General features: G+C 42.3%; 2 protein-coding genes across 2 annotated transcripts in view; both read left to right on the top strand.

Annotated features, from left to right (window-relative positions):
- Positions 1 to 10,609, top strand: part of cadps2 (Ca++-dependent secretion activator 2) — a 141,491-nt gene extending 130,882 nt beyond the window's left edge. Inside the window, exons 28-30 of the mRNA XM_076090018.1 lie at positions 326 to 433; positions 9,700 to 9,804; positions 10,439 to 10,609. Coding sequence (XP_075946133.1) covers positions 326 to 433; positions 9,700 to 9,804; positions 10,439 to 10,609 — 384 coding nt within the window. The remainder of the gene's footprint in view (positions 1 to 325; positions 434 to 9,699; positions 9,805 to 10,438) is intronic.
- Positions 10,610 to 16,847: 6,238 nt separating this feature from the next.
- fezf1 (FEZ family zinc finger 1) lies at positions 16,848 to 21,853 on the top strand. The gene is made up of 4 exons (XM_076089812.1): positions 16,848 to 17,697; positions 18,598 to 18,732; positions 19,573 to 19,705; positions 21,606 to 21,853. Exons 1-4 carry the CDS (start codon positions 16,888 to 16,890, stop codon positions 21,851 to 21,853), a joined length of 1,326 nt encoding a protein of 441 aa, XP_075945927.1. The 5' UTR covers positions 16,848 to 16,887.
- Positions 21,854 to 23,296: the final 1,443 nt, after the last annotated feature.

Here is a 23,296-nt window from a genome sequence, read left to right on the forward strand (position 1 = left end):
GACCGAACGAGGCTGCTGTGAACGCGCCCTGAAAGGAGCTCGTGGAAGTGCTGCCTTCTGTGCATTGTTTGTTTTTCCTGTTTGCACTATTATTTGGGGGTCTGTATCATCTCACTGTAAATGAATGACTATGTTTTAAGCTTGACTGTTGCACACTGTAGGTGTGATATCCATGAACAGCATGGATGAAGTGAGACGTGCACCATGTTACCATCAGCATCAGGCTCCACAGACTGCTTGTTGTGCATGTGTGACGTCGTTCTGTATATCCAGCCTCCACCTCTTCTTGTCGTCTTCAGGCCTGTGTGTGTCCTCTCTCCTGCAGAAACCAGGGATGGATCTGGCCGACACCTACATCACCTTCATAAGGCAGAACCAGGACATCCTCCGAGACCGCGTCAACGACGAGCTGTACGTCGAGAAGGTGTTTGACGTGAGTGCTGATCCTTGTTCTTAAAGACGACTCCAGTCGATCACAACTTGGCTTTTACTTCTGTTGATTTGTCCATCATTTCTGAGATGTGCGAACACGGTGGCGTCACTAAAGAGAGGTCAGACGATTGGAAGCAAACGGTTGATCCAGATGAACTTGTTGTACAGGAAAACTGTGTGTACACAAAGTTAATTCAATTCCATTCTATTTATTTTGTATAGCCCAAAATCACAAATTTGCCTCAGAGCGCTTTACAATCTGTACACATGCGACATCCTCTGTGCCGGGACCCTCACATCAGAACAGGAACAACTCCCCCAAAAACCCCTTTAAGGGGGAGAAGAGAGGGAGAAACCAGAGAGAGACACAGAGGAGGATCCTCTATCAGGATGGACAGAAGTGTGATAACAACATATCAGAGTAAAAACACATTCAATGAGATGATTCATATAATGAGAGTAGTAAGCACAACAATGATGGATATAGTAGAATAACAATGATAATAAAAGCAGTAATGGTATCAGCAATGCGACTACTAATTATAATGATAGTAGCAGTGGGTGTCAGCAGGACCACGGCAGGAGGCAGAACCAGGGTCCAGATAAACCAGGATCCATGAAACCTGTGAGGAGAGAAAGCACAAAGACTCCGAGGAAGAAGCAAAGTCAGTAATGAGCATTAATGAGATATGAATTCATACAGAAGGAGAGCGAGGAGCTCATTGTATCCTAGGGAGTCCCCCGTAGTCTAGGCCAAGGCCAGACTAGAGAAACTACATCATTAGATAACTGATGTCGGACGTGTTCTGGGCCTGATAGAATAAATTCAGTTTTGTCCGACTTTAACATCAGGAAGCTGCAGGTCATCCAGGTTTTTATGTCTTTAAGACATGCTTGACGTTTAGTGAGCTGGCTGGTTTCATCTGGTTTGATTGATAGATATAACTGAGTATCATCTGCATAACAGTGAAGGTTAATATTACCTAAAGGAAGCTTATATAAGGTGAATAAAATGGTCCAAGCACAGAACCTTGTGGAACTCCATGACTAACGTTGGTCTTCATCGAGGTTTCATCGTTTATATACAAACTGAGATCGATCTGATAAATAGGACTTAAACCAGTGTCAAAAAAGAGAGTTGAGATCCCAGGATTAGTTCCTTTAATGCCAATCAATAATGTAACGGCATGTTATGATCAATGGTGTTGAACGCAGCACTGAGGTCTAACAAGACCAGAACAGAGACGAGTCCTTTGTCTGATGCGATTAGAAGGTCATTAGTTATGTTCACCAGTGCTGTCTCTGTGCTGTGATGCTCTCTGAATCCTGACTGAAAGGCCTCAAATAAACTATTGTTACGCAGAACGTCACACGACTGCTTTCTCAAGGATCTCAGAGAGGAAGGGAAGGTTAGAGATCGGTCTATTAGCCAACACCTCTGGATGGAGAGTGGGCTTCTTAAGAAGAGGTTTGATTACAGCCACTCTGAAGGACTGTGGTGCATGGTTAGTGAAGACAGATCATATCTAGTAAAGACGTGCTAACTAACGCTAACACTTCTTTAAGCAGCCTAGTCGGGATAGAGTCTAAGAGACAGACTAATACCGTAAGTATAGTTTTTATAAAATAAATTGCAGACAATATAAACAAATAACCTTCATTTCTTCTTGACTTACAATATGAAATAAGAACAGGAATTAAAGATGCTTTTGTAATGTTCATAGAGACGTAACCTGCGTGAGATGAAGTGGAATATGTAGAACGCTGCTTTGTGTGACTGCTGATGAACTGGAGCGCGGTCAATGAGAGCGGTCACGGCCGTGACTTTCCCTCCCGTCTGCCGACTGCCGGCTCTCCTGCCGAGGACGTAGAAACATAATCACGATCCACAATTGATTCTCCGAGTGGTTTCAACCCGGGAGCTGCGTTCACGGCCTCGTCGGACAAAAGCCCCGCTGAGAAGGAACGTTTCTCCTCGCTCACATCAACATAACAAGTGTCTGGATATCTCAGCAGTGATCTGCTGTTAGGCTCTCACATGCTACAGAAACACCGACGTGTTTCTGTCACTCAAACACAAGCTGTTATCCATTCCCAGCTCTCTCTTCCTTCTCCCTCGTCTTATTTCTCTCAGATATATGTTTGAGGTTAAGTACATCTCCGTTCCCGCTGCTTTCTGCTCTCAAACGTTGTGTTTGAGTTTGTTGTTTTTTAAGATTAGCAAACAGCTCTCAGATCTGTCGGATGCTGAGCATCTCTTTACTCTTTATCTCAGTCTTCCCTGCTCCTCCTCCAGCTCTGTCATGTCCTCTCTGTCTTCACCGCGTCTCCCAGCGGTGGCCGTCTTCCCTCTCTGCACTGCATTTCCTACTTATCAAAGCTTCTTCTTCCCTCATATCCAAAATACTGATGAGTCTCCTCTCACTACTTGAGATGTTTTTATTGGTCAAAGCCGCCTGCTGAATTTAAAGTCGGTAAAATGAGTTTCTGATACGTTAAGAGGTCGCCGCTCTTTCTCTGATTTCACTGGTTTAGCGTCGTTCCCGTAGCGCTACCTCCAGTCTGGTCACGCGTTCCCATCAATACAACACCGGTGAGGGATGATGTCATCGTGACTGCACTAGTGACTCTTATTGGTCGGTGAGGGAAATATGTTTAACTCTCAAACTAAAAGTCATGTCTGTCTCCACTCATTTGTTATTCAAGAGGGTGATGTCAAACTCAAAATAAATAAAGAATAATTCAGACGACCCGGCATTGTCCCAGAGTTATGATCGCAGTGAAGGAACGCAACTTTCATCCAGGAAACGTTGACTTATTTAAAGATGTAACATTTATTTAGTCTCATGCGTAATAAAAGCGACCTAACACCAGTACGTATTTTAAACCAAACTGTAACAATTTTCTAACCCTAACCAAGTTGTTTCCTGTGAAGATGGTTTATTCTGAAGCGTGTTGTTTGTGTGAATGACGTCTCATTTAAATACCAAACACACTGAGGACGGTACAGACTATTGATCTCAGCCTTGAATCAATTGAACATGACATGATGTCATTGAAAGAGCTCCAGTCACATGACAGGATTATTCATCCTGTTTCTATTACACTTCTTTCTTCCAAACAGCAACTTTTCCACCTCAGTAAATTGTAAAATGTGTTCAACTTTCTGTCAAATTCCCGTTGTTTCCACTCCGATTGTTTTACGTTGGAATTGGAAATGTGCATAAAAACAGTTGGTATTTTGTCAATAAGCGCTCATTGCATCGTATCTTCTTTTTGTTGCACAGTAAACGTTTGAATGGAAGCACACAATCCTCCACAGTGAGGTTTGACGTCTCCGGGTTTCGTAGCAGCAGCACTTCGCTCTGAGGCTGCAAACACCGACTGCTTCTGTTGACCCGTTTATCACTTACAGAAGCACCGAGAGACGTCTGCTCGCTCCGCGGGAGGAGTCGCCACCGCACCGTCCACCTATCCGTCCGCGTGTCCACCCCCCTTCCATCCCACGCTGTCCGTTTTCTGCACCCACCCCCCCCTCCAGGATTCAGATTTATAAGAATATAGTTTAGTGCAGAGTTGCCAAACACGCCTGAGCTTGCCGCCCCGAGTCAATGCGGCGGACATGGCAGCTCAGACCCTCGCACACATTAGCAGCACGGAGACGAGCGATGGATTTCTGCCACCCGCAGCCTCCTCTGAGGGTTCAGGGTTGTGTGTGTGTGTGTGTGTGTGTGTGTGTGTGTGTGTGTGTGTGTGTGTGTGTGTGTGTGTGTGTGTGTGTGTGTGTGTGTGTGTGTGTGTGTGTGTGTGTGTGTGTGTGTGTGTGTGTGTGTGTGTGTGTGCCTAATGGAGCTCAGAAGAGCCCAGTCATGCACCGAGGAGGAGGTGATGGCGGGGGCCTCCGAGTGTCTCCACTCAGCCCGGTTTGTGTGGAACAAAGAAAGTAAACCTTGTGTTCATACGGCGGCACCAGGCCTCCCGCCAGGTGCATTATGGGTATGTTGTCTTGTTTACGTGCGGCTGGGAGAGTCGAAGTCAAACTCGTGTCAGGGTTTGTCAACACGGACGTATATAAAGAAGAAGAAGAGGCGGTTGGAGTGTGTGGCGTCAACACGCAGCTGCAAACACGTTTGCTTTTTTTCCCAGTGTGTGCATGCTCACATGTGCATGTTCGTCTATTTGTGTACAAGTGCTCACCGGGGAACGCCTTTGTGTGGATGAGGAGTGTAATGCATGCCCACACACACACACACACACACACACACAGAGCTCCATCCTCTTCACATTAGAGGTCAGATCAGCGTTATGAAGCAGCTGACGAGGAGGAGCTGCACGCTGTGAGGGAAGAAATGTGCATCTCTTAACAGGAAGTCATTTCATCTTCTTGTTTTCTTTGTTTATTTTGTAAATCAAGATAAAACCTCGATGCCGTTTTGTTTACATTCAGGATATTTTTACTTTTTTTAAACGGTGTTAAACGGGCAGCTGTGGCTCAGCGGGTTGCTCTTTAGTCAAACGGTTGACGGTTCAATCCCCGTTTAGTCGTACTGCCGGAGTGTCCCTGAACGAGACATTAAAGCTCTTTACAGCAGCTCCTAAACGCTGAGGATGGTTAAATACAGAGAGGTCAAATGTCATGTACGTACGTGACAATAAAGACAATAAAATAAATGTGTTGCACAAGAATCCAGAAAATTACATGACATTTCATTTCCAAGAGCCTGGTATTCAAACACAAAACCTTTTGTTCCCCAAGTAAAACATGTGATTTTCAGTTTAATACATACAATCATTTTTATTTATATTTTCTAGAAATGAAAGTCAGCGTCTTGACACCTGATAAAAACCCAAATAATCTCATGTCACAGCTCTTTATAATATGAGAAAACAATATTTTAGACGTCAATTCTAGCACTTTTTAGGACTTAGTAAATAATCACTTTTGATTTCAACAAAATTACAGTTATTGTTTCTGTTCGGTGCCAAAGACAGAATGTGTCAAATGTTTAAATGACATCATTACTGTGACACAATCAGGGGGAGCCAGCCTCCATTCATCACGTAGAAATTGTTTCTGACAGGACTAATGCAGACCCACAATGCCGTGCAGACCCCCCCCCCCCCCCTCCCTCCTCCTCCTCCTCCTCCCATATATTCGCTCCATCTGTTTTCACTCTCGTCCTCTAATCAGCTCAATTAAGGAGCGTCTTCGTACTCAATTTCCACGACTGTTAACGCGGCTGGCGAGGCGACCGTCAGGCAGCTGATTAGCCGCTCTGAGGAGAACTCGCCTCCCAGAGACTCGAATAAACATTTCATTGAGCGGGCGGAGAGAGGGAGGAGGAGGAGGAGGAGGAGGAGGAGGAAGGAAATGAGAAGAAATCATCTCAGAAGCAGCAAAATATCATCCAGCAATTTCCACATCCTTAAGCATCTGTTAACTCAAGAGTGCAAAGCGATTGTCAGTGAGCTGATTAGCATACAACTCAAATTCCAGCGTAGAAATATTTAGTGTGAAGAGAGAGAGGAGGAGGGAATGAGGATGAAGGAGGATGAAGGGAGGAGGAGGAGGATGAGGATGATGAAGGAGGAAGGGAGGAGGAGGGAAAAAGGACAATATTGAAGCTGTCACACAAAGGATAAGAAAAGAATAAAACATGTCACACATGAGGAAAGTTTATTTAAACAACACATTTCAAAGGTAGTTCAACGTGTAGTTCCCCTGGGCAGGTTATTACTGGTTATTACAGGTTATTACTGGTTATTACAGGTTATTACAGGTTATTACAATAGTGGCCCTATTATTATCAGTACAGTTCAACAGCAAACACTATAGTACAACACTGTGCAGCACAATACAGTGTACATAACTGTAAATAACTGCAAACAATTCTGAAAAATTGCATGTTGGTAGTTTTGGACGCAGCCCAAAAAGACTGTTTTCTCTCGAATTGAAATTCTAAATCAACCCATCCTAAAATCTCATTTTTAATTACTTTAAGTGTCTCTCTGTGTAGAACACCTGCCGGTTGGACTCGAAATACAAACGCACAACGTCGTGTCGACAGTGTTTTTGTTCCTCTCGCTGCCTGATTGGTGCCGGGTGTCGGGTAGACGACGGTCCACACCAGAGAGTTGAAATGTATTAACAGTTAAAGTCACTGGAAGCCACAATATGCTCAAACCGAAGCACCGGTCTCCCAACCGTCAAGCTGGCTAGCCACAAAGTAGCTACTTAGCGCTACATAGCTATAGCTGGCTAGCTAGCTAGAGTGTTATCTATCTCCAAATTGGTGGGTCTTGATTTGATTTATCCTAGTTTGTTACTACCCCATGTTAAAACATGTTTATTCTTGCAGTAAGAATAATTACAAAAACACTCCATGTGTGCTTTTGGTACGCCGAACGGCCCAAAAAACCTTTTTGTTTTTGTTTTAGCAAGTAAAGGATGGTAAAGCTGGCGACGGCATGCACTTTAAAACGGAAGTAAGATTACAAAATGGCAATTTTATTATTGCAGGCCAATCGGTTTCACTGTCCATTATGAAAAGATTGCATTTATCTTTTTTTTGGGGGATCAACCAATCACACATTTGTAAAAGAATGCGTCACACTAACGTAAAAGTTTGTCTCTTGACTTTTTCCTAATTCCACCCGAAGCTGAGACTCTTTGCTAGACTTTGACCTCTTTTAATTCCTTTCAATATGACGACTAATATGAAAACACTTGAAACTTACTTTCCACTCTAAATGAGATGCCCGATGTGTTTTTTGAGTTAGATTTGAATCAATAAAAAACTTCGAGGATAAAGTTTTGGAACACGTAAAAGTACACACAACGCATTATTATATCATCAACAACCGAAAGCGAACGTGTTGAAAATAAAGCTGCAGGTGGGAAGTTAAATCTTCTATAATCTGTTTCTGAGAAAACAGCAGCAGACCGAAATATAATTTGCTGCCGTATTTCTGAGCTTCGTCTGTCTTTTCAGATCACAAAGTAAAACGTTTTCAAAGCGCAAACTTTCCGTGTTTATTCTTTTGGGACAGAAATGAAACACGGAACTGTGATTAATCTTGAATCCAACGTGAATCTTCTTGCATTTAGTTGAGACTCTGAATGAAAACCGCTTCATTACTTAACTTACTTAAGGAGCCAGTGTGAAGGAGGTCAGGGGTCGCTCCCACAATAGATGGAATCAAATATTTGCGTGACCTCCGAATGATCACGGACGTGTTTTGGCTTTTGTCAAGTGCATGAAATAACCTCTGGACTGTTTTTCTCTCTTAAATTGGAAGGTAATTACAGTTCTTGTCAGCGTGAAATGAAGTCTGCTGGCGGCTCTTGAAGCAGATCTGAATATTACGGGTCATTACTGTGTCAGAGCAATTTCCCTGAGCATTCTTGTTTGATTGGTAACTCAATGAAGCCGCCCCTTTGTGTGCATTTCACCAGCAGCGCGCCGTCGGTGAGGATTGCTCTTCAGGTGAGAAGAGGTGCGTTTGATTTCCTGCAGCTGTAGCCTGGTGGCAGAAGGTGTGCAGGGAAGAGCGTTTGATGAAAACTACAAAGACGACACATTTTATTTCTTCTTCTTTGAAGGCCGTGAACTCTTCTCTGAACTCAGCAGCATTCAGGAGTTTTGCATTAAATTGCCTGCCTTTTTAAATAAGTAAACCTTTCCACCACTTTGAGCTTTGCCGTTTTGATGCCGCGCATCGTTTGACCTTGTGTTGTTGTGTGTCGGTGAGTTTTCGTTTTTTCTGAAGCAGACGACGATCTCCTGAACTCCCCTGAAGGAGAACGTGTACAAATGAGAACCATAAACTGTCCTTGTTCAGAGAGCTTCCATTAACATAATGTTGTTGTTTTTTTTATTCATGTTCTTTTTGAGGAATAAACCCAGCGCGGAGCTTAAAGATGCTCCTCAGGGTGGCTTGCTCTTTGTTTGTCTGACTTCAGAAGCAGCTGGAGGATGCTTTCAGGAGGATGAATGAAGCCTCTTTCAGCTGGTTCCTGTAAAGAATGTGCCCTGGTGGTCTGAGGTCGCCTCCTCCACACAGGGAAGATCTGTTATGCAGACCATTTACATGTATGACTGATTCAGAAGGTCATATTTTATCCCTGTTGATGCTCCAGTGCTTGATGCTTTAAAGGGTAGGTGTGTTAAAATAAATCAAGGCCTTGGCTTGGATTTATTTTTTTTGGTTTGGCTGTTTACATTGTTTTTTAAATATGTTCTGAAGCCTCGAGCATTTCGGCTGCTGAGATTTGGGATTTTAGCTGTCGCCAGTTTGGTTTTTTATGACCCGTGAGCGGAAGAGCCCCGCCCTAAAGCATCCCCTGCTTTATGGTCTGTGTGACTCTAAATGGACCATAATGTACTAAATGAACATCATGCTGTATTGAAGAAGACTTGAAACTAGAGATTGAGACCATAAACTCATGTTTACAATGTTTACTGAGGTAATAAATCAAGAGAGAAGTAGAGTCATTTTCTCATAGACTTCTATACAACCAGAGGAGTCGCCCCCTGGTGGGCACTAGAGAGAATGCAGCTTTAAGACATGAAGCATCGGCTTCATTTATCCTGACGGGAGGTTGCCGCTTGGTTTGTAGGTAGAAATGTAATGTTTTAGAAACATTTATCTCCTTCAACCTCTCCGGGTAACGAGTATCACTGTTACACAACGTTTAACCACGACGAGCTCCAAATCCACTAAACCAGCCTGAACATGAAGAACATCTGAAACCACTCATGAGAGTCTGTGGAGCAGAGACGGAGAGTTGTCGGACCCTGGACGATGCTATGCTGTGATTGGCCAGTCTGAGTTTGGAGATGCGGGACTTAGCGAAGGGTCTTTCGAACGCAGAAGAAGAAAAGGGTGCAGTCTCATTGGTTCATGTGTCAGATTCAAGAATTTAGGTTACCGGGTCTCGATTCCAAAAATGTACGGTATAAATCCCATATTTTACTTTGTTTGATTGTGTGCGGCATTCAAAGACGGACAAACACTTTTCAATGTCTCGCTATAAAACACCTCACTTCACTCACACACAAACAACAGTTTATCCATATTACCCAAACATTTGGAGATCAAACTAAAAAGTGTGAGTAACTAAAATGTTGGTGATTAGCCGTCACTGCACAGGAAAACTGTGTGACAACAAATACGGTGATAAAAGGTGGGCCGAAGTTGAAGCAGGCAGTGGGACTGTGAACTGCGAGGTGCTGTTACAGCTGACAGTTTGGGTTTGTCTTACAGCAATGGTACAGCGGCTCCATGAAGGTGGTGTGTGTTTGGCTGACGGACAGACTGGACCTGCAGCTCCACACGTACCAGCTGAAAACACTCATCAAGATTGTGAAGGTGAGAAAATATATATTTCTTAAACTATTCACGAGAACTTCTGTCAAAAAAAAACTGATTTTGTGTTGGGAAAAAAAAAAAGTTTGAAATTCAGAGCTGACAGGTTACTTTTACCTTCCGGATTTAATCTCCTTTTCTCTTTGGTTTGAAAAGATCGGTAGAGAATAAACCTTAGACTGACTGTAAAAAAATAAATAAAGAAATCTTAATTTTGGCCTCATTCATGGAAAAACAGTCAGAGCTGACACTGAAGGAGAAGAAGAAAAGACAAATCAAACCACAAGTGTCCTTGAAAGCAGCAGCGGTGTGAAGAGGCGGCGACGCTCGAGAAAACTGCTCAACTGTGCTGCTCGCTGCTTTTGTCTTTTCGTAGTTCGCTAATGTGCAGAGACGCGCGAGTTTAACTTGAAAGCAGCGAGACGAGGAATTATAATGGCTTCCGACTGAAGGTAAAAGCCCCTCAGATGCCTCGGTCCGACACATAAAAGACTCGGCTCGTCCTTGAGCCTCAGTCTTCACGGTTTTTTTTGTGTCCTTTCAAACGGCAAACGGCAAGAGCCTCCTCCCACTCGCCACATTCCTAAGGTGCTCTCTGTCCCCACCTTCTCCCTTTACCTTATCCCCGTCTCCACAGAAGACCTACCGCGACTTCCGGCTGCAGGGCGTCCTGGACGTTGTGCTGAACAACAAGAGCTACGAGACTGTCTACAACCGGCTGACGGTGGAGGAAGCCACGGCGGCCGTCAAGTCGGGCGACGGCCTGCAGGGCATCAGCATGAGAGACAGCGACGAGGAGGACGATTGAACGCACATCATTACCTCCACGTTGATACTTAACAGATCAGGACCTTCCGTCGCCGTGTGAGTTTTGTTGTAGATAAGAAAAATCACACGTGTGCAGTAGAGGTGTCATTCATCGTGACCGGAGGTCCTGATCGGGTAAGGACGAACGCTCAGGTGGTGACCCCCTTCCCTACCCCCTTCTACCCGACCTGTCACATGCTCACTGCCCTGACACACTGCCGTACATGCACGAGTGAGAATGTACGAAAAGACAGGGACTCGTGGTGACGGACCCTCTGGACGGTGCTGAGACGAACCCCGTCCTCCTCCCTCTCTCACCTGCGGGACAGGAAGCCCCGCCCTCCTCCACGTGCAGCCGTACTCTGATTGATGTCACTTTGTACAGCAGAGCTCAGCGATCGCCGACAGGGCGGCTCCCTCTGGTTTCGTGTTCACCCACAGTTGTAGCTTAATGTTCAGAAAAGTTGTTTTTAACAGACGGCAACGGCAGCAAAATCAACTAAAGACATTTATTTTCATTGGAATTTATTGGAATTGTAAGGTTCTATTTGACTTTCATTCACAATCATATCTTTGAATGTTACTTTATGCTGTTATGGTCTTATTTTATAACAAACCTATTTGGTTAAAGGTACAAGTCAAGAGTCCTGCTAGCTTCCTCTGTATGCTGAAACATCCGTTACAACCCACAGCACCTGTCTCCACCAGGCGGCAACCTCCGGTTCTGAAAAATAAAGTCAACGCTTCATGTGTTAAAGCTGCATTCTCTCTAGTGTCCATCAGGGGGCGACTCCTCTGAGTGTATAGAAGCTCACCCCTGTTCACGTCGGCCAACGTTGGATCCTTTAAGCACAACTACAATATCTCTCGAACCGTTGCACGTAGCTTTTAATTGGCAAAATGTAATCTGACCTTAGAGGTGGCAGATCGATAACATCGCCTTGTTTAGGTCGGACAATGCGACAACACACTGACGATCGGTTGAGCCTTGAGGGTGTCATGGGGTCTGGTCAAATCTAAAGAGCTTATCTTTTGGGGACCAACAATGTGCCCACGACATTGATCAGCTTTGATGTTTCTCATCTAAATGGAAAAGTGGAAGAGTAATAATGGTGGTAGTAGAGAAAGATCAGGATGTCGTTAGGATTCATCACAGAAGGAGTTGAACGGACATTTAACTGTTTTCCTTGGTCATTTGACTTGCACAAAAGAAAATGGCGATTTGTGTTAGTTGCAATGGTGACAACCGCGTAAAGCGTTAGGTCTGTTTGGTAACCTACGTATGTAACTAACGGTTCGTACGTAAGTTACCTAACAAAGGTGGCGGAACGTAACTTTTTCTAAATTTCACTTTCAAAGCGTGCGGGTAGTTGCGGCTTTGGACCGTCTGAAGGAATTACATTTAAATTGATAACCAGCGATAACGCCATCCAATCGGCTGATAGCATTTGAAATTGGTGGCTGAGAAGCTTTGTCTTGAAATGTAATCTGGGGTTCAGCCCAATGGTCCGTCGAGGTTTCATCCGGCGATGGGGTCGAGCTTTCAGAACAAAAACAGAAAGTAGTTAAAGGCCAAATGTTTGGTGTTCAGAATCTCACATCTGCAGAAGAACTCTTACAACTCCAAGCTCATGGAACGTTGCTGCACCGCTGTATCTGCTGAACCTTCTGATGAACAAACGACCGGTATAGCCTCAGGCGGTAAAAGATGCAAAAAAATCCACGATCCAGTTTCACCACCAGAAGGTCTTTAAAAGTGTCGAAACTCTCTGTTTGGGTAGATAATTGTTCAGAATCGTGACTACATGGTGACGCAGTCGCCGTTATCTCTGTTCATCGTAATTTTAACTGTTGTGAAGAGTATTGAGCTGTGGAGTGATTTGGTCGTACTGCCTGATGTGCATCGTGTCCAACCATCGATCAAAGTCTTCAAAACGTGCTGAGGAACTGGAAAGAAGTCTGGACTCTTTCAGCGGGAACGTGGATCTGTTTTTAATCCGATCGATGTGTTTTTGATGCCGCCGTTCATTCAGTCTCTACCGTCTGTTTGCGTGTCGTCGTTGAGATAAAAGAAAAAGAAAAGTCAGTGTAGGCCTCCGATCAACTGTGTGCAACAACCGGCCGTTCGTTTTAACTGTCGGTCCGGTTTGTGTCAGTGCAGTTCAGAGGACAACAACATATATGAAGAAGTATATTTATATTGTCTTACTGTGCACCTGTTTTGTTCAGGTGTCTTAACTGAGTGTCACATTAAAAGTGTTTTTAAAGCACCTGTGTTTTCACCGCGTGGGTTTTTATTGTACTCAAACTACAGATTCATTTATTTTTTATTTTTATTAGAAAAGAGACGATAACTTGTCATTGTTTTATATTGTCCAGAAATCCACAACAAAAAGCATTAAGATTTGAGGAAATTTTTAATTTGGGGCGAATATTTGAAAATATGTAGTTTGTCTTTAAACCACTTTACGGCCAAAAGTATGTGGACACGCCTGTGTTCATAATGTAGTGTTCCGTTGGTCTGTTTCTCCTGGTTTCGTCTCGACCCGTCAGCAGACGATTGTATTTTAGACTCCAGTGTTCTTCTAACTGGTCAGTTCGTCTCTTTCCTGTTTCAACATGACAGTCGGCTCCATAAAGAAACGACGTCTCCAGTTTGGTGTGGAGGAACTTGACCGGCCCGCAAAGAGCATTGAGCTCAACCCCATCCGACAAATAACAGAGTTAATGTAGAACATCTCGGTCTGAAGGAATCTGGTTCATACAGCAGGAATCTAAAGGGAATATCAATAATACAGAGAAAACCGAAGCTCCGGAAAACCATTTAAATAAGTGAAGTAAAGAAAATCACTGCTGAATTGTTAATGAAAGCACCAATAATCATAACAGTAAACACCCTTTAAATGCATTCATAATCATTATTGTCTTTCTTAATTAACTCACTGTTCTATTAATTATGCAACAATTATCCCTTCAAGCTGATTTTAAAACGCCTTCGTTCAACATGAAAAGGTTGAATAATTTAAAATCATCCGTTGATCGACAGACACTCAAGTCCTTCAATTCAGCCGAAGACGATAATCAATAATGAAATTAAAAACAGACGCATTGATATTTGGTATACGGACACAATAATAAAGAGAACCAATCCCTTTGTTTTCTCTGCTTAATATAAGACATTTTCTACCATTTAAAAACTAAAAGTAGTCCCATCGGTGCCCAAAGACTCAAATATAATAAGAAAAGAAAAGCTTGCATCGTTTTTAGAAAAGCTCAGAGAACATCTGCACCAAAGGTTCAAATCACAACGTTCACAGCTGTATTCTGGTTTCTGTTGTTTTCATCCTTTAAAGTACTTCTTCTCCATTCCACCTTAACTCTTGTGGCTTTAAGGTGTTTGTTCTATTTGATTTGTTTAAGGAGCTTCTGTTCGTCTGCTGGCTGTCGTCCATCAGCTGCGCTTTCTTTTCTCTCATTAAAATGAGCATCAAACCTTTTTACTGCAGTCTGAGTCCTGCTGCTGCTGCTGCAGCCTGACCAAGGACACGTTATTTATTATCATTATTAATAATAACAATATATAAATACTATGCTGTTCATGTTATAATAATTATAATACTATACGTAGAGTTGCAGAGGTGTTAAAAGTGACTTCCTGCTAAGAGAAAAATTTTAATAAATCAAGAATAAAATGAAAATAATAAACAGAATCAGATTTCCTCCTTTTTCATCTTGATATTATAAAAATACTGAACTGAACCATTTCTGTCAGATTGTTTTCATTTCAGAGGTCAATAATAATAAAACACGAGCAGCCACAAATATCTGATGTTCACAATAATTCATAAACTAATAACGATCATCAGCAGTCAGCAGATAAAAAGAATAAATCACAGAAACATAATTAGAAGGTTTAAATAATTATTATAGCTGGCAGACAAAATACAAGGGCAGATTAACACACTGGCTTTATTACAGATAATAATATCAATAATGATGATAATTTGCACTTTCTGTATATTTGCATGCAACTCATTTTGTCATCATATATATTTGTGCATAATTGTCCTTTCACACAGATATTGTTAATTAAGAGCTGCACATTGAATTCCACTCATTCTATATTTAGAGCTTGATGTGAAGCTGAGCGTGACAATAATAATGACAATACAGTTAAATGTAATAGTACTTTATTTTTATTGTTGTCACAGTTTACTTTAAGTTCCCCTTCAGCCACCAGACAGCTTTATAACACTATAATAGCTGTAAGCAGCTATAACCATTATATATTATATTCTATGTTCAGAATGTGTCAACAATTATAACTTCATATTTTATTATTATAGCTTTGTTTTATTACAGCTGTTTTACTATATTTCACTCTTTTTGTTTGTGTATTCAGTTCCAGGCCTTCACTGCTTCTGTACGTGCACGCGGCTCATAAAGTAAAGTGATGCAACATTATGTTATTGTATAAAACAAGGCTCAGTGACAAATAACAATGGATACAAATAAACGTGCAATAAAAACAGAAATAAAAGAGAAGAGAATAGAATAAAGGCCGCTGCAGCTGCGACACTAAAGAGTGTGTGAATGTGTGTGAAATAATAAGCTGCTTGTCATAATTATTACATCATAATGTTGTGTTTTTACACACTAACCTGTAAAGCGTGATTTTTATAGAATGTGTTGAGTGTTCTGACGCGTGAAGCTTCCGGTAGAAACATGAACTCACGTCTGAGAATCTCTCGTTCCTTTAACGACACAAAGAAGAGCTGATGGTGAATTGATTCCGACGTTTTTTAAAAATATGTTTTATGAAAGGCATCACGTGACAGTTTGTGTCGCCAAAAATACATTTTTACTATTAATATTATTAGAGACATGTTTTATTTATCACTTCAGTTATAATAACTCGTTTTGTCTGCTCTCATTAATCCATTTTTTTTTTTTTTTCATATTTCATAAATTATGATTATTGAGGAGATGTTGATCGGATATTAATTTTTAGATTTAAAAATATAAATTTTTTAAATCACAATAATAATCATTTTTATTTTTCAGATTTAAAAAGAGGCGTAAATATGAATAAAAAAATTGATGTGTTGTGTGTTTGCTGCGTCGCTCTTCAGCGTCACTTTTATTTTCTCTCCATCTTTTGTTGGAACCCTTGAAGAGAGAATTCAGCCTCTCGGAGCGGCTGGAGGAACATTGTTGTCGGTGTTTATCGTCAGTCTCGTGGGTTCATTCTGTGGAGTTCACGTGTTTACGGTCTGCTCTCTGTGCGTAAAAGAGGCACGCGGGAGAAGTTTGCCTTCTGAGTTTTCTGCTAGAAGAGGTTTTTATTTGAACCCAAACGTGATGTTCTTCTGAACCTAAAGCACTAAACACAAGGAGAGTCCAAAAGGGAAACGTCTCGTGTGCGTAAAAGAGCCGTTTGCATCCAAAAAGACAAAACATGATGAGAGAAGAGCGCGCACGTTATTGATCATGTTCATTCTTAAGCATATATCTATCAGAGTCCATCCAGAAGAAGGTTTTTCTGTCGCGGGGAGGTTTCGGCATCCAAAAAAACTGGTGCGTAAAAAGAAAAGAGAGCGAGAGAGAGAGTCAAAGTTTGTGATTCCAAGACCCGAAGCCCAGCCAGGCCTGGGATCGATGTCTTGAAATCCATTTTCTGTTCAACAACTCGATCCGTTTTTTTTTTCCTGTCTCAAGTTCACCCGCGTGACAGCTCCGTGTCTTCTCTGAGCCGTGCGTAAAATCAAAAGGGCTGGGTTTCAGGAGCCAAAAGATGCGTCCAAATGTGATCAAAAACTCCTGACAGCTCGTGACCCCGACGCGTCTGCCGTATTGCGATTCAAAAAAAAAAAAAAAAAAAATGATGTCACGCGAAGCCACAAGGGGACCTGGGATTTACCAAATACCTTCCAGTTGAGCAGGAGTCCTGCCAAGAAAGGGACAACCTCCTCCTCTCCTCCTCCTCTTCCTCCTCCAGCGGCGACAAAGTGCAGAGAATCGACGGAGGAGAATTGAGCAAATTATCTACTACTTTTATTCCGCTCTTCCTTCCTGGACGGTAACGATCGGCGAGGTCTCGGCTCTCCGCACGCCGTTATCGAGCGTCAATAAGGACGGCGGGAACGGGGCCGGTGATTCGGAGGGGTGGGGGGTTTCCCCGGCAGATGATGCCCTTTCCTACGGGCAGGTGAGGAGCAGCGCCGACCCCCGGCTTCCCTCCAGCAGCTTCTTCTTCTTCTTCTTCTTGATGCGGAGGTGATGGACGGTCCCCTCCGCCGCCCAGCGGGGATCCTCGGCTCCCCCCCGGCTTCTGGGAGCCAACCCGCGGGTTCCGATATGCTCACCTCCGGCGGCGGCGGCGGAAAGCCGCTCGCTTTCTCCATCGACCGGATTATGGCGAGGACACCCGAGCCCAAGTCGATACCGCTACCCAGCTGGTTCCAGTCCGCTCCCGCGGGGAAACCCGACGTCTGTCCGTCCTCGCTGCATTGCATGATCCCGCTGGTGCCGCTCGGATACGAGCCGGGCCACCGGCTCAGCATCGCCGGGCTGGATTCGGGCCACTTCGACGCGTCGTCTCTCGCGACTCCCGCGGACTTTTTGGGCTTTGGGTTGAACCACAAGAACCAGCAGGAGGACTCTGCTTTGAGCCAGACCGCCGGCCAGTACAAACTCTTCAGACCCCGGGTCGTGAACCAGTCCTCCTTCCCCACCGTGGGCACCGTGTGCTACCTGAACTGCAGCGGGGACGGCGGCTCGTGCCCCCCGCCGGCCGGCCTGGTCAACCTGCACCCGATGGCCTCGTACCTGCTCACCGCGCGGCACAAAGCCTTCATGGCGGAGAAGAACAAGCCGGGCCTGCAGCAGGCCGGGGAGCGGTACCCGGTGTCCAGCGTGCAGGCCTTCAAAGAGCTGTCTCAGAGCCAGATCCAGCACTACATGAAGGAGCGGGACCAGATCCTCACCGATAAGATCTTCAAGGGCTCTGCGGCGGCGGCGGCGGCCCGGCTGAGCGGCTCGTGTCCCGGCAGCAAACCTAAAGTTTTCACCTGCGAGGTCTGCGGAAAGGTGAGTTCTTTAATTTCACCTGGAAGCGGGAAACTAAACCAGAGTCACAGCAAGTCCTCCGAACCCTGGACCGTGATGAGTTTGTTCATTTAACAGTCAATTAGGAGAATTAAAAATAATGTTTTTATTATTATTTCAAGGATTTTTGTTTTGTTTTCTGGATGAATTTAGAAATCCAGATTAAAATTTTGAATCGGATTTATTCAAACTGTCTTCGGGAATATTATTCTTAACATTTAAATTTGATTTCCTTTAATTCATAAGGAAATCATTTGAATGTTCGATAGTTTAGATTAGTTCAGACTTTATTTCAGGATGTATTAAAACAGCTTCATTAAGAAGTTTGGTCTGATTTCATTTGAACCATTTTCAGGAGAAGTGTTTTATTTTAAAGTTGTATTATAATTAGAAGATTTGGGTCATTTATGTTTGTTATGTGAGAATCATTTTTTAAGATATTGAGCTCCACTCTGACGCATACATCTGCTGAATGGGCAAATATTTTATTTTACTTAAGAAAGCTAAAATATTCAGCACAAGACAGCGAGCACGTGAACCGAAACCGAATTAAATCTCGTTAATTCATCAGTTAAATCCAGATTCATTATAATTTAAGTATCTTTCAAATAGTGCGTGCTGTACAGGGCTACATGGATGTTATTAATGAGTTATTAATGAGTTATTAAAGTCCATTAAATTAACCCGGACAGATTAATTTAAATTAGACTCAAACTGATAATTAAAGATTATTTATTTGTGTGAAAATAGTTATTAAATAAACCTTTAAACGGTATATAAGGAAGTATTTTTGATGTGTTTTATTATTATTGTTATTATTATTACTGCTATTGTTATTGTTCTTATTGTTGTTATTACACATATTTTTTATTTCTCTCTCAGGTGTTTAACGCGCACTACAACCTGACCCGCCACATGCCCGTGCACACCGGCGCGAGGCCGTTTGTGTGTAAAGTTTGCGGGAAAGGATTCCGACAGGCGAGCACGCTGTGCCGACACAAAATCATCCACACTCAGGTATGGAGCCACGGTCACGTGCTCATTGATATGATTCATAAACTCACTTCAGTTTCAGAAAAAACTCTTTATTTCATTGTTTTATTTTCATTTAATTGTTTTCTTCCCTGATGATGCGGACAGGAAGTCATTCTGGCATCATCTTTATTAGCGTATGATTTATTATCTTCTTTTGGTTCATTTATTATACTTTACAAATCAAAATATATTGTATTAAAGTCCTGATAACAAAAATAAAGAAAAGGCCCGTTTTCTGTTTTTGGTTGATTTTAAAAAGCCTCAGAACATGAATAACTTAATATAATATCGTTTAATAATTCCTGCATTGAAAGACCTGTCAATCAATTTGATATGAGGAGTGATCTAATGAACCCACAGTAATTAAGATACGTGTGTGTGTGTGTGTGTGTGTGTGTGTGTGTGTGTGTGTGTGTGTGTGTGTGTGTGTGTGTATTACATTAGTATCACTGTTTTAATTCTGTGAAACTTTTATAAAAATAAATAAATAATAATGAATTAAAATAAATTATTTGGGGGATTAAATGCATTAAAGTCGAATTCTGTTTTTTTCTAAAGAAGGGAGATCAGTGTTCGCCTCGCGCCTCAGCTCAGCCTGTTCGTTGCGCTCGAGCTCCCTCTGTGGTGTCACAGTGACTTTCCCATAATGCATCAGTTTCCCTTCAATAATCACGGGGGGGGGGGGGGGGTCTGAGGCCAATGAGTGAAAAATAAGAATACATATTGTAATATTCCTGAGGTCATTGAACGCAATCATCTCGTGCTGCATTCACTGTAACTTTATTTTAACATATATTTGTTTTTCCTCTTTATTTTTTTCAGGAAAAACCGCACAAGTGTAACCAGTGCGGGAAAGCCTTCAACCGCAGCTCCACCCTCAACACGCACACGCGCATCCACGCGGGATACAAACCGTTCGTGTGCGAGTTTTGCGGAAAAGGATTTCATCAGAAAGGTGAGAAGAAGAAAAACAATTTACATTTTAACCTTTTGTTTGAAGACACAAATGACCTGATTTAATTTTGAAGTAAAAATCTCTATAATATTTAAATTAAGTAATTATTGTATATTGTTTTAATCTGCAATATTGAAACACTACAATTGTGTATATATATATATATATATGTTATAATAATAATAATAATAGTAGTAACACTATAATAAAAAATAAATTAAAACAGAAACAAAATTATAATAATTTGCACTTTAATGTAAACATTTCTAGAAGCAGTTATAAATGTATCTTTGCGGTGATATGATCGTTTATAGACAAAATAATGTTGCTTAAAATCTGGCTGAACGCCAGCCAGCAGCATCTGTCAGCTGTCAATCAAAGTAACAGCCAATCAAATCACTGAGATCCAAAAACAAAAACAAATCACAGAAAATAATAAAAGAAACAAAAGTCATTAAGCTCATGATAACAGGGACAGACTTTAACGTCCCTGAGGAGAATATGTGCGACTGAATCTGTCTATGTTCAATAAAACAAATAAAACACACACGAGGCTTTTTAAAAAGTACACAAAGCTCGTCCAAAAGACACAAACCGGATCTTTTTTAAATAAATCACAGATGAAGGAAGTATTCAGAACTTTTGCTGAAGTGAAAATCCTGCATTCAAAACTGTTTAAAAATACTGAATAACCCACAACAACAATGTTAATAACAGAATACGTAGTATTTGAATCTTAATCCCAAAATATAATTAGATTACATATTTATTTATTTATTACAACATTCGGCCTTTCCCATTTCCCAGCCTGTGCATCCTCGATTCCTTCCCTCGCCTCCTCCTCTCCTTCTCCTTGCGTCTTAGACCCGCCCAACGGGAGATGCGAGAGAAAGGAAACGAGGAAGAGACGCGAGGAGAGAGGAGTCATCCTCGCCTCGCAGTTTAGGAATTATAATAATAATAAAAGGCACAAAAAATCAGATAAATGAGAAGAGTTTATTGATTTCCACCAATCAGAGGGCAGCGTTATGTAACCTGAGAGACTCCGGTTTATCAACACTTTTATGAATACAAACATATCATATTAAATATAAATATAATATTTAATTATACCTTTATTTTTCTTCTGGATGTTTGTAGATCAGAGGAGGCTGTGAATTTATTTAGGGTCAAAAATCCTCTTTCGTCATCGTTTAAAACAGATTCCAGAAGAAGCTGAAACATAATCATCATTTGTAGCCGAGTTTGTATATTTTTTAGTTAAATATCTTTCTTTTATTCAGTGTTTTGTGTGATTGAGTTTAATTCTTCCTCCCGCTGTCTCTCTGGTTTATTACACCGATCCATCCTGGAGCTGCTGATGAGATCATTAACAGGAACCTGTTCAACCCGCTCACATTAAACCTGCTGAGTCTTCTAAAAACATCTAAAAACACACTTCTTTAGGTTTGATTTTTGATCATTCCAAAAGTATAGTTCTATAAATTCTATACATTTTGAAGTTCACGGTTCTGTTTGCGTTCTTTGTTCGTGCGTTGTGTTTTATATTTATAGAAGTACAAACGTGTGAAATGCTTTTGGCTGGGAGGCTCCATGAGAAAGAAAATAAATAGTAGATATAGAAACGACATATAAGATGTAGTACAATAAACTGCAAAAATATAGGAAGCAATAAAAATATCCTTCTGATTAAAAACAATCAAACAGTAAAGATTGAAACAAATCATTTCTTTTAGTTTGAGCTGCTCTCTGTGACGTGAATCAGCTTCAAAGGGTCGGAAGCTAGAAGGTTTAGACTCTATGAACACAAATCATTTCATATTTCTCTATAAAACTGAACAAAGTGTTTCGTGTAGTTTTCATGGCTCGTTCTGAACTCGTCCTCTGACTTTTCTTGCAGGAAACTACAAGAACCACAAGCTGACGCACAGCGGGGAGAAGCAGTTCAAGTGCTCCATCTGCAACAAGGCCTTCCACCAGGTGTACAACCTCACCTTCCACATGCACACGCACAACGACAAGAAGCCCTTCACCTGCCCCACCTGTGGGAAGGGCTTCTGCAGGAACTTTGACCTGAAGAAACACATCAGGAAGCTGCACGACCTCGTGGCCCAGCAGGCGGCCCAGCAGGAGGCCCCGCAGGCCTGAACGGAAGACTCTGTGCCCTCCGTCCCGACATAATCCCCCATCAGGCCTGACACTAAATTTAAGTCCTAATATGTCACATCTACAGAGCCCCCCCCCCCCCTCCTTTTCTTTCTTTATAAATTAGCAACTTGTGCCCTCAAAAGAACAATGAGTGTGCTTTGTTCCCCCAAATGAGTCGTCTGGATCCTCTAACGACTTAATGTGTTTCTTTTCATCGGTAATTGGAGCCCGACAGTGACAAAGTCCTGCTCTGTAGACGGGCTTCATTCGGCCGCTTGCTTCTTTCTTGTGCAGCCATGAAATTCTCCAAAACCTTAAAGAATTCTGATGTTTATTTACACAAAATATCTTTTGTTAAAAACCATCAAAATCAAAGCCGCAGAGATGTAGCCACAATGTATCTGGACGGTGTGTTTTGATTAAACCATCCCAGACGGAAGCAGACAATCGGGAGAAAAGAAACGTTCCGACCTGAGACCTCCTCAGTATTTATGACACTTTTTTTTTAACATAAAACCTCTAAAGTTCAAAGTTCAACAGTATTTCTTCATATTCAGCTCAAGTCAAATATGTTTTACGAGGTTATTGTTTGTTTTGGTCGATATCTCTCTGACTTAAATGTGAGCAGTCCGTCTGATTGGCTCCACAAAGTCTGTCATCTTTAACTTCCTACAAGTAAAAGACGTTTCCTTTTTGTACAAATGTCCCGATGCTGCGCCGTCCTCGACTCCTCCGCCCCGCCTCTCAGGCCTGTTGACCCCAAACTTGACCCTTCCCCCCTTTTCGATCTTGACCCCGCAAGAGCCATCAGGACACGTCAGGACACGTCCTAGCCCCTGCAGGCCCCGCACTGGGGCCCCCTCAGACCTGATAGGACCTGACCCCTCTGACCCCTCTGGCCCCCGACGCCGGCCTGGAAACTGACCGGAGAAAAACCTCCCGACTCGCTTCTGACTCTCTGAGCTCGAACTGAGGACGCTTCAGCGAGGACACACTGAACTTTTCCCGTCCTCTGATCATTAGCCAATTATATTACAATGGTGGCTAATTATCTTGCCATTAGTCATCAGTGATTACTAGTTTTCATTATTTTTCAGTTGCATCTCAGGATGTGAGATTGATGAACTCTGAGACCAGAGATGAGGTGGAACAACACAAAAACAGGATGTAAACCAACATTTCAAAACAAAAGCCTGCTAATGTTCTGTGTTCTTCTTACTGACATCAAATCTCACGAAAAGACAAAAACCAACAATGAGTTGATCCTACGAACAAGTATCGTCTAGACTCTAGAGCACCAAATGTGGATTCATCCGCCGCTGAAAATAGTCCCCAACAAGAACACTATTTCCTCCCGTTTGTTTGATAAAAACTTCAGGGACCAGATGTTCCAGGAGATGACTGAGAGACACAGACAGGAAGTCAGAAGAAGTGTCGACAGAC

Source organism: Anarhichas minor, unplaced genomic scaffold (genome assembly GCF_050575085.1).
Source record: "Anarhichas minor isolate MPS153535 unplaced genomic scaffold, ASM5057508v1 ptg000011l, whole genome shotgun sequence".
Taxonomy (NCBI): domain Eukaryota; kingdom Metazoa; phylum Chordata; class Actinopteri; order Perciformes; family Anarhichadidae; genus Anarhichas; species Anarhichas minor.